This window comes from Passer montanus, unplaced genomic scaffold (assembly GCF_014805655.1).
Source record: "Passer montanus isolate IOZ18808 unplaced genomic scaffold, ASM1480565v1 scaffold22, whole genome shotgun sequence".
NCBI lineage: Eukaryota > Metazoa > Chordata > Aves > Passeriformes > Passeridae > Passer > Passer montanus.
This window is the reverse complement of record NW_024366815.1, coordinates 12,744,946-12,757,203: the sequence shown is the minus strand read 5'-3', so window position 1 is coordinate 12,757,203 and position 12,258 is coordinate 12,744,946. Positions and strand designations below refer to the sequence as shown.

At 36.5% G+C, this 12,258-nt stretch overlaps 1 protein-coding gene across 4 annotated transcripts in view; it reads left to right on the top strand.

Annotated features, from left to right (window-relative positions):
• Positions 1 to 12,258, top strand: part of TENT2 (terminal nucleotidyltransferase 2) — a 45,625-nt gene that overhangs the window by 18,866 nt on the left and 14,501 nt on the right. For all 4 annotated transcript variants that reach the window (XR_005627518.1, XM_039709757.1, XM_039709759.1 and 1 more), the window contains exons 11-12: positions 1,845 to 1,888; positions 7,761 to 7,897. Coding sequence is in view for 3 of the 4 variants with exons in the window: in XM_039709757.1 (XP_039565691.1) it covers positions 1,845 to 1,888; positions 7,761 to 7,897 (181 nt within the window). In the remaining variant the exon portion in view is untranslated. The remainder of the gene's footprint in view (positions 1 to 1,844; positions 1,889 to 7,760; positions 7,898 to 12,258) is intronic.

Below are 12,258 nucleotides of genomic sequence, written 5' to 3'. Positions count from 1 at the left end.
GACATTTACTGTAGTCATCTCTGGCAGCTGCCACAGCTGTCTAGGAAAGAGGCAGAATGGGTTCAAATAATCCTTTTCATGCAAAACTGTGATCAGTCAGCTTGGGAAGATCAGCATGTCCAGAAACCACAGAGGAGCCTTCTACCTGTGCTTCCTCAGCCTTTTCTGTGGGGGGAAAAAAAAAGGCATGAAAAAAAATCTGAGTTGTGGCCCTGTACACTGTACATGCATCTAAGCACCAGATTTTTAGGTTCTGATGTTTTATTCATGCAGATTTTAAGCATTTTTCTCTACTATATGCATGTGATGTTCCTGAAAATAGCCTCTCCCAGAATTTCTAATAGTGTTTTTGTTGATACTGTGGAGGGAAAAAAAGAACACCTTTCTTTTGCACTAGCGTCCCTGCCTTCGCTAGGCAAATTTCTTTTCTATACTTATTTCCATATTTTTATGTGGATGTCTTTGGATCCAAGTTTAGCGTGGCTTGAGTTTATTTTGTAGATACATCAGTATTTTGTACATGAACTTTCTTCCAGATAATATGTCTAATTAACTTGAACAGTAAGAAAAGGAAACTCATAGAGCAAATGCTAGTGGTAATTTTTCCCCTCCCATCCATCCTCTTAGTAAAGCTTACTAAAGCATACACACCTAGGTACTACACCTTGATTATTTGCTCAGATTTTGTTGCCTTTTAATTTAGTGTGGTAGAGAACTGGAAAGTATCCAAGATGTTGCAGAAACCTGGACACCCACAAACAAAAATGTTACTGAAGCAGCTGTGATAATTTTCTTAGCAGTCCTGATAGTATATTCTACTCTTTGAAGATACTTCAAGCACATTCTAAGAATTTTGCTGTTCTGATTCTTAGTCCCTATGGCAAAAGGATTCTGTGACATCTCTTCACTTGTAAGACCTTATGGAACAGTGAACTAAGTCCCAAGTCCAAGACCTATGTACTGCATTGATTTATTATTTTCCCTAGTGAATGATGTAGTCCCATTTTTTAAACCATGCTGAAGGCATGATGTTAAAGCCTTAGTTTGAGGAGTGCTCTGACAGTTCTATAGCTGCTTCAGTAGGATGTAAATACTTTGGGATTTTGATTTGTCTATAGGACCAACTAATCTGGGTGATTTTTTTTTAATGTATCTGATTTATGTAGTTCAATAGTTGCACTCCCAATCCATGGTTTTCATAAAAGCGACCAATATTTAGATAATTTTGTGTTTCTTAGTATTGTTAACGACTGCATGATCTTCATAACATACTTGCCATTTAGCAGACCAGCTAACACTATCATACTGTATTTGTGGCTTTTATGGGGATTTTGCTATCAATGCCTACTAAGTGTGTTGAGCATTTTTTAATAGGTTACATTTGGAGACTCAGTATGTTCTCAGTATGAAAAACATGTTCTTTTGCAGTAAATAGACTCATTCATAGAATTGTATTAGATGTAAGGAAAAAAGATGAGTGAAGCTCTATTTTTTAATTTAGGGAATCTAGATGATTTTCTTACAGCCATGAATTCTGAATATGAATTTCAGAAATAAAGCTGTACCCAGCTGCTATAGAATTTTTCATGCCTTTTGCATATAGTAGTATCTTGGTAAGAACTTTCATTAGCTGAATAAAGTTCCTGAAGTACTGCATATACAAAATACAGTAATAGAAATGTTTGCCAAATAACTTATTTTACAAAATGCATGAAAGTGAAATTCTTGATAAATGTTTTTAAGACAGAATTTCAGTGCAACTCTTTGGTGTAGTTGATATGATATTGCTTCCATGTGAATTACATGAATCACACCAACTTTGACCTTTTTTTTTTTTTTAATAGCCTTACCTGAACCCATCCTTCCATCCCTCCAAAAAAATTATCCAGTAAGTGTTTCTTATTGATTTACTACATCATATATGTGTGTGACCCTGCTTATCTAAATATATGAATTCTTAACTATCTCTAATGGATTAAGTTGAATTAACAGCTTGTAGGTCAGGTCATTGATATGCCAGACCTAAGTGTGAAAAAGATTATTTGCTGCTTATGGTAACTTCTTTAATGAAAATAGTGTTATATAGGGAAGATTTGACACACAGTTAGAAGAAAGTGCTAATGAAAACCACTGACCTAATTCTCTTTATGATGGTCTGGAAATATCACTGTGTCAGCTGTAACTTTCTGGTTCCTGTATCTTAATGTGTTAAGTAGTGCTTTTTCATTCAGCTCTGTTGCATCAGAATGCCATACCTCCCTACAGCTGTTGAGTTACCTGATATTTCCATGTGCAGAAAGTGCAATACATGATGTACTAAGGAAACTTGAGACATCACAAAGTTTGACTTAAGTCCAAAAAGAAAACACCTTTTTGGAATTTTGCTATTGTAGTCAGGTCATACTCCGTTCATTTCTGGAGAAGTCAATGCATCAGTATGCTTTGGTCCCTGCAGAATTAGGAGTGTTATTAGTGAGATTTAATGTATGAATAATTATCTAGAAGTAAGAACTGCCCTCCTAAATATTTGTGCACAGAAGTGCTATTGCTGAATAGCTCTATGCCATAATTTATTTACAAAAATTCCTTGATTCCTTCCTCTTTCCTATCTCATATGTCTTACTTAAATTTTTTTCTTTATTCATAGTTGACATAATTTGGTGTTCCTGTCTACATATGGGGGGTTTTTAATTGGTTGCGGGCAATTGTTCTGAGCTGGTATAAGAAAGCCATTCTGTCTTTTTCCTATATTTCCCATAATGCTTAAATGAGAATATTTAGTGGTGCTGAACATCAGGGAGAAAATACTGTGGTGACAGCCATTTTGGGAATTGAGATAATTGAGATGCAGAAGAAAGCATTGGGCAGTAATTTACTGCAGTTTTATTTATTTGTTGTAAATAGGCTTAGGGATACCTGTGCTATATTTTTATGGTCTTTATCTTTTCCTGTTATTTTTATATGGTACTCTATACCTTCTAGTTTCTTCATTGGGAGTCCTGAAGAGCTTTTGAATCTTTCATTTCTTGTACGTTTACCTTTATCTGATAGGTTTTTGAATTGCTAGATTTGCTAATTACATTTCCTTAAAGTTTGTGTGCTGTAGTATTCTAAGTTTTGTGTAGCATGTTATTTAGAGAAAAGTGTTTAGAACTGGCAACGTTTGACTCTTCTGTATTTATAAAGCAGACATTTATATTTGTCATGTTCAAACTTTGTAGAGACCTTCAGAATACTGTACAAATATTAATGCCTTCAATCATTAAAGCAAATGTATACAGTACCTTAAGCTGAAAAATCTAATTAATCTAAATGCAAAGTTTTATCTTGTATTGTGTGAAAATGGTAAATCACTTGCAGGTGAGCACTGCTGTAAGAACTGCATTTTTGCCCTCTTCTGATACAGATTATACTTGCTTTTGTTGTTCTTTCTTTTATTTGGAAAATGGACGAAATATTCTAGAATTGCTAACAAAATCAGAAGAATATTTTATACATGCTTACTGCAAACCAAATTGCAAGTACGTTTTCGATCTATTGTCTCCATCAGAAATATAATTAAATGTTTAAAAATTTTGAAACTTGAAATTTCTGAATACTGATATTTTGAAGGAATTTTAAATGAAATATACAAAGCAATAAAGCAATTTTGGTCTTGTGGCTTGCAGTAATAATTAAAAAGCACAGGCAAATTTCAGTATCAAAAAAACCCATATATTTTTCTAATGATTGTAGCTGGTCAGAGTTGTGTCTCTAAACAAAAACTATACAAACATACTGCATCTTCCCTATATACACCTACCCACAGTTTTTCAAAATAAAATCTGCAGCCTGAAAATACTTCTGTGATCTGGAGGAAACTGGTTATCTTAAATCGTTGGTACCATATAGGAGAGCCATGCTTACATTGAGGAGGAAACAAAAGACAGATTTTGGGTCTCAGTGAATCCTTACTACAGATGTGAAGGGTGAGAAGTCCTGGAAAGCCACCAGATTTGTCCACTTTTGCATTCTATTGTCATGGGGAAGTTTCCATCTGGCACCAGGCTGATGTGTTTTGCAGCCACTAGTTTAGAGGCAGTGTCAGACTACATCAAATGCAGGGTTGTATTCTGTGGCTTCCCATGCCCCCTGGCCAGGTAAGGTAGATGACAATAGCCCGCCAAGTGTGTTCATCAGTTTTGAAGGCTATATAGTACATGCTTCCATGTCAGGAGTTCACGGATAAGCTCTAGAGAACCTGTGGTGGATTAAACCATTGTGGCTGGTGAACATAGCTGTCACTGGCACTCAGAAGGAATGCCTGCCTCATCACTGTTCAAGAAGTCTGGTGTTTTAACTGAAGTAAAGATGAAATTGGGTTTCCATGAGTGCTCTGGATGGTGAACTTCAAGGACTCCAGCACATTTTTGTTTCTGCTGCCTCAGCTTCATGTCATGTCTTGAAAAGGGTGGGGCAGAAGGTGGGATGGTCCTTAACATGGGAGTCAGCCCTTGGGAAGACACAGTTTGCTTCACACCCAGTTGCACTTTAAAAAAATATAAACATGAGTTAAGTACTCATTTGTAGGACTGGGGAAGAGAATACTTTAGGTGTGCCAAGACATTATGCTGATTTTACTACTAAATTTTTTTGAACAGAGGATCAATATATATCAAAATACTCAAATACAAATCTTATTTTGATGTACACTTGTGTTCCTTTCCAGTGTGTAAGGTGGAATGGGCATACTTAAAAGCAATATGTAGCTTGAACATGAAGCATGTTGCTGAAAACTGGTCTTTCTTGAGAAATCAGCCAATCAAGATAAAAATTAGAGATCCAGCAAAAAAGGAAAAAGACTTTCAGGTCTCTCTTCTGGGGTATCTTAAAATAATGTAGAGCTCATTTGTATTTGTTGCTCAGTCAGATCCTGAATCTAATTTCTGTCTCTTAAGATGGCTTGAGGCAAAGACACAGTCAGTGATATAGGGACTAGTTTTAATAGAAGCTGAATCTTTTGCCTTCTAGAGCAAGTTAAGAAAACATACTTTGAAAGGTGCTTTGTAATTCCTTTTTTTTAGCAACCTCACCTATGTGCAGAATCTGTAAGCCATACCTTGTTTTGTTTGTCTAGTTATTCCCTGAATCCCTCTAGTGGGAAGGAAAATACTGTTATCCTTGTTTTACAGCAGGTGAATGGAGATGAGTTGATGCTAGGGGATTATGATGGGTTGTCTGTGGCAAAGCAGAAAAAAAAATAGCTAGGTATCCCTTAGCTGGTCCGACCTCTTGTTCACTGGACACTGTGATTCCTTTGTTAAGAAATTACCTTAAATTACATTGTTGGTAATTGAATATTGGTATATCTTGACAGAAGCCTTCACTAAATCTTGCCAATTTTACGTAGCAATTAATTTGGTTTTATGTGTAGAACTTTCTAATATGCTAATAGCGACTTCTTACGGAACAAATTTTCTGTATTTCAGAAAGCTTAAACACTTGGTTTTGCCTTCTCTGTGGGGTGATCAGCAACCCACAGTGTGTAAAAAATAAATCTACTAACAGTATCACAAACATGTGATTAATACATTGCTTTAGTTTCCCATAATAAGTCTTACTTTCTTCCAGAAAAGTCATATCATTGATGCCTTCTATTTTGCAATACGCAGTTGTCTTTTAAGAGCAGTTTTTATAGTGGCATAACCACTAAACCAAGTGGAAATGAGAATCACTCATACATCTCTTAAACTAGGTGGTTGGGAGTTTTAATTGCTGCTATAGTCTGTAACCTGTGGTTTTACTAATGCACACATCTAGAATAATATGTGTGTATTTTCTTGAAAGGAAGAGCCTTTCTGAGTAAGAAAATCTTTGATTTGTCTGATATCTTATTGTCTGTCAGTAAAAAAATAGCTTGTTTTTATGAAAAATAATAAAATGAAGCCTAACTTTTTAGTTGCTGAGGATATCAACCTCACTGTGACAGAAGAATTGTCTTGTAATTTGGAAGTTCTCAGGCAATTAAATATTCAAAGTGTAAAAAAATTAATCTTGTCTTCCTTTTCTACTGCCTCTAAACACTTACCAGTCATAGTAGACATCTGTTGTAATTTCATTGCACTTCTGTTTAGTATTTTTGTAGGTCAGTGGCCCATTTTCTTCTTCCTTTTCCCTCCTCCCTTGTATGTTTCTTCATCAGCTGATTTACTGCTCATTCTGAATTCAATTGTTCTGACTCTTCCTTAGCTTTCTGTGGGGATGGGCAAGGAGTGACTTTCACTGTAGTACCTTTCTGATTAACTTTATGGTTAAACTGTATTTACTGTATGGCATTGGAACAACTGTTCCTTTCTAGATCTTTGTATACTGCATATCTGCTTTTTATGTCTGTGTCTCCATTGTTTTGGTATCTTCTGATGAACTATAACCTGTTAAATTCTGAGCTAAATTCTGAAATAAAAATGTTGTTACATACAGCATTTTATCATATGAGATCAACCATTGAAATTTTTATATCTCTAGAAGAATGGCTTTTTTTTCCCCAAAAAGTGTTGCACAAGGTTCCAGGAAGTTTTGCTGGAGCTGACAGAAAGATGGGAGTCTCAAACTTTCCAGTCCTACTGGTTTTGTCACTTAACAGTACTTTTCTCAGAGGAAGCAGTGCCAGTTGTGGACATGGAAATAATGCTACACTATGTAGTGCTTCTAGTGCTATTCTAGTACTATAAAGTTTGAATCATGCCTGATACTACTCTTAAAAATAAAAAATGAATGGGTGGGGAGGGGAAAGAAGATACAGTAACGAGTGAAAAGGTTCCCAATTTTACATAAATGTGTATCTTTATGTGAATGTAATGTTTGCTTCTGTGTATCTCAATTTAATTTTCAGTAAAACACAAAACATTGCTGTAAAATGGTGCTAAAACCAGGTATTAGCAAGTTATAAAAATTGTTCCTATAGCAAGAGGAGATATATTTACTTCTCTATACCCCAGTCTATCAGAAGAACCTAAAGGATGCAACGGACACTGAAACAGCAGGGCAGTGCTAAAACCATGTGTATTTACTCTTGTATATATTCCTTTTAAAGCTGGCAATAGTGCCTTCTTTTCATAGCAAAGCTGATTTTCTCTTACCCCATTATACTCACCCTCTTCCCCTACAGAAAAGCATACTCAGCTGAAATGCAGCATTCTGTGTATTCACATGTTTTGTATAACTTCATTGCTGGTTGGGTTTTTTTGTTGTTTGTTTATTTGTTTGTTTGTTTTCATTCTTGGCTAGAGGAAGTCATACCTCCAGTCTTCATGCTTATTTTGTGGGTAGATGCAGGTTCATTCATATGCAGTTTTTAACTTGGTGCTTGGGAGCAATGTTAGGCCTTCCCTCTGGCTTATTTCTGTACTTCACTTCAGCTTTGGGAAATTGACAATAGGTGCATTAACTTCACCTACATATTTCTCAGCTGAACTGCAGTCAGCTCAGTGCAGGATCAGCTTTTGCTCTTTTGGTTATAAATGCAAGTCTAGTTCAAAGATTCTCCTATGTTAAAATTCTTTATCTTGTATGCTCCTGTGCAAGATGATTCTCCCTGAGTTCAGGGGGAGTAACTAGTATTCAGTGGGGCAGAAGAGAAATAGTCTTTGGCTTGTAAGTTGTCCTTGAACTTATAATAAGCAAACAATAGGCAGCTTTCTTATTGTGGAAAATACATGCATCTGGGTTAAGGCTATCTCTGTGTATATATATATATACACACTCTGATTTTATTTTGACAGGAATGTTTTGATCCTACTATGCAGTTGCATTTTGTTCATCAAGCGCCACGTACCATTCCTCCTTACGTCTCAAAAAATGGATCAAGCCTTGGAGATTTGCTAATAGGCTTCTTCAAATATTATGCCACAGAATTTGAGTAAGTAATAAGCTCATTTTAGTGGTTTAGCAGATGTGAAACTTTGATTCCTTCTATTCAATATAGCAACACTTTATAACCCTTGAAAGAAAGAAAAGCAGCAATGCAGGAGTGGTAACTGAGGGAAAGGAAGGCTATGAGTGGAAAAGCTAAATGACAGCAGGAATGCCAGTAAATTGTCTGGTATCTTCTACTTAGCTAGGTGTTCTTTCTTGTGAAATAGTTCCCAAAAGTTAGAGAGCTTTGTCCTTTAAAAATTGTTGGAGTTTGTTATACAGTTACACTATTCTATAACTGCCTATTCATGTGTGAGATCTGTTCTTAGCTGTCATTTAAGGTATCAACTATGAATTATTTGGGCCTTAAGGGCTGTGCTTGTCTTTTGTCACATTGAGTCAATGGAGGTAACTGGCCAGGTGGCTCCTTACATCAACCAGAATATACATCTGTATAGGCCTCACCTAGTGAAAAATTCTCTCAGGTATAGTTGTTTGGCTCACATTATTGGTTTGCTGGAATCTGAGTTCAATTTTGGCATCTGGACTTCCTTATATAAGAGGGGAAGCTTGAGTTGTGAGGACGTCTGAGAAAGCCTTAAGTTACAACTGTTTTGCCAAATCCTTACTTGTGTATTTCTGAATTTCTTAGAAAAAAATGCTTGTTCTTGTAAAATATCAAATGGTTGTATCTCAGTTAGCTCAAAGATCTTCTAAATAACTTCTGAGGCAGTTGTTTCATGCATGTTGGTGTCCTGTGTATGTGCATCATCTCCATTTCTTGGAAGGAGAACAAAACATACAGCTCATAATTTTTGAAGTGTTAATAATTTAATACAAGAAGTGAAAGACTATAAAATCATTAAAGTATTTCTGGAGCGTGCATCACATGTGAAATATGTAAGCTAAATCCCTATGGCCTGTAGTAATGTATGAACCAACTGCATTTTGTGCACGTGCTCATCTGACAGAGAGATGTTAATGCAACAGATTTTCTTTCAATGATCTCTGCAGATAAGAGAATGGTCTTGTCTTAAATGTTTCTCCTGAGTACCTGTCTTTTCAGCTGACAAGGTGATGTTTACTAAAGAGAAAAATGAGAAGACGCTGGAGGATAACCTCAGATTCTTAATTTGTGTGGGATATTACATGAATCTCTTACTACTTGACTGTACAAGCTGTTAATCTTCCTATATATGAAAGTAAATATCTTATCCACTAAGGAATTTTCTGGTTTGCCTGTGCAAAGTATCAGAGGTGATCTTGTATAATTACAGCAAAAACACATAGTTTCACTTTTTTGGGTTTGAGTACTTGTGAACATAGTCAAGACCAGATTTCTGCCTAAGTTGGTGGCTGGTCCAGAATGACTTCATTTTTGTCTGCTATTAGAAAGGATATACTAAGACATATGCAGACCAAAAATTCTGCAATATCAGTGTTTGAGCTGATGGCAGTCCCTAAATACTATTTTTCTGATGAGTATAAATCAGGAAAAAATACTGTCTAGATTTATTCATAGACATGCAGAGGAGCTTCCTGGTAAAAGAAAGCTTGAAAAAGTAGATAGTCTAGGTAGGATAGTTGCTGATGTCAAGGGAAGAAAATGTTTCAAAAAGAAGCTGAATAAAAAGAATACCTGATGTGTTCTTCTAGTGTTAGTATCTGTTAAGTATTTAATAATTTCACTTGTGATATTCTGTTTAAAAAAATAAAAAAGAATACCAGTAAAAACAGCCATTAGAATTCCTGTGTTGAAAAAAAAAAAGCTACTACATAGCTGAGAAGTAATTTGATGAGGTTATGCACTTAATGCAGCAGCCTTTATTATTTTTAACTCTTTTTGCTATGGAAATAAAATTTAGTCAAGTGTACTGTTTATCTGTGTATCCCTGTGAACTATAAATCCTCTTTGAAAGGAATAGGACTGATAATAAAATTCCATGTAGTTTCTTTGATTGGAGAAGACAAATTAGTGCACCTTAGGGAGGAACATGAACATGGTGCTTAAAAAGTTTTGTGTGTGGTAGCCAGCCAGTGAAAGTAAAAGTAGTCTCATGCTAGCCACAGGACCTGTTATCTTTCCTTTGAAGTTGCTGATGTGAACAACAGTATAAATGAGAATGAGGGTAAGAATTAAATACATAGAATCACAGAGTAATAGAATATGCTCGGCTGGAAGGCACCCATCAGGATAGTTGAAATCCAGCTCCTGGCCCTGTATGGGATCATCCCTAAAATTCATTCCCTAAGACCCTGTGCTTGAGAGCATTGTCCAAACACTTCTTGAGCTCTGTCAGGCTGGTGCTGTGACCGCTTCCCTAGGGAGCCTTTTCCAGTGCCCAGCCACTCTCTCAGTGAGAAATATTTTCCTAATATCCAAACTAAACCTCCCCTGACTTAGTTTCCTGCTGTTACCTTAAGTCCTGTCATGAGACCGGAGAGATCAGCGTCTGCCTCTCCTCTTCCCCTCATGAGGAAGCTGCAGACTGCAATGAGGTCTCTCCCCTGTCTCCTTTTCTCCAGGCTGAGCAGACCAAGTGGCCACAGCCACTCCTCATAAAACTTCCCCTCAAGGCCCTTCATGATCCTTATGGCTGTACTTTGATAGCTTTATGTCTTTCCTAAACTGTAGCACCCAGAACTGCCCCCAGCACTCAAGGTGAGGCTGCCCCAGTGCAGAGCAGAGCAGCACAGTCCCCTCCCTTGCCTGGCTGGTGACGCTGTCCCTGGTGCCCCCAGGACACAGGTGGCCCTCCTGGCTGCCAGGGCACTGCTGACCATGTTCAGCTTCCATATACACACAACACAGGGCTCTCTTAGTTCTGTCTTTCATGGAAGAACTAGAGTGTGTTGAATATTTTCTTTGCTGTAATAAGTAGTTTTTTCACTGTTTGTTTTCCCTGTGAAACATTTACTAGTGTCTTTATGTACCAAAATTCTGAGACTATATTTCAGACAGTGTGCCTGTTAAATGAGGCTATATTTTTATGATCTGTACTGGGCCACTGAACTTTCCTTATTGGACTGTCAGGTGTTTGATGAAAAGATTGCTACAGAGAGTGTGACTTCAATTTTTGTAAGCTCCTATCTGTGGACTAGGATGCACTACCAGATCTGATACACAGGAACTGTTTTACTGAATGAACAGCGTGCAATTAACAATTATCAGATCGTGTGCAAATCATAATTTTGAGCAGAATAAATCATTAAAGCCACCTGTCTAGAATGTTTAACTACTGATCTATTTTACATGTAATCATCAGGAAGATAAGAGAAGATGGAGATATATTGTTTTAAATTTCTCCCTCACTCTAGCAAAGGCCATTAGGTATTTCAGTTAAGATCTGTGATTTTTTTTACTTTATTTAGGAGAGGATGGGCTTAAAGAGGATAGCAAAGGAAGAAATAGGATCTTTGCGTCCTGTGCAGTTATGCATAAGTCCTTGTGCTGTATTTATTTTCCCTTACGCTTTTAAACTCTTTTGTTTACTTAGACTGTAAGATGTTTCAGAAAATTGTTTATTGCTATGTATTTATACAGTACATTTTCCACAGTCTTACTGTAGGGTTTTCAGTGTGTCCATAAGAAGTAATTTTTGTACCACTTCATTCCTGTCCCCAAAGAAATGTGATTTGGAAGTTGCAGCATGTATTGGAATAGCGCATAACATATGGCAAAGCCTGTTTTGCCTTTTAAGGTTGTATGTTTATCTTACCATAAGAGTTCAAGTCTGTGTAATGCTTCTTATGATAGAGCTGCCTATGGTAGTGACTTCATTTTAATGTTAACTATTTAAAATTGTCCACTGATTAAGCAGTGAATGTAATCAAGAAAAAACTGTAGATGTTCTCCGAAGCAAGTATTTGGAAACATGTTTACCAGCCCATCTGAAGGAGGTGTCTGATTTCAATACTGCAGCTGTGAGTGAAGGCAGCAGCAGGTTTTCACTTGGCTGTCTCCTGACAAAGTGAGACCTTGAAGCAAGGCATTGCTCGCCTGAATTTATTGCTTTGTGATTACTTCACTTAAATTTACAATGGCAGGTTAAGTAGCAGTTCTTTAAGATCATTCAATGATTTGTATATGGTGCACATGGTAAAAGCTTGCTTACTTTTGAATGACAAAACATAAAATTTCATCAAGAACTTGCTTTTAGCTCTTTTCATGATAGAATTGGTTATGTAATAAAGGGATCATTTTTAATACTATGTTGAATTAAATATATTTGTAACTTGTACCCATCTTACTCCATTTATACAAATGGCTTTGATTTGTAAGAATGCTTTGGAAAAGATACTTTTTTTTATTCTGTTTGTACTGTAGTCATACAAACATCTGAAAATGCCTAGTCTCCTCCTTTC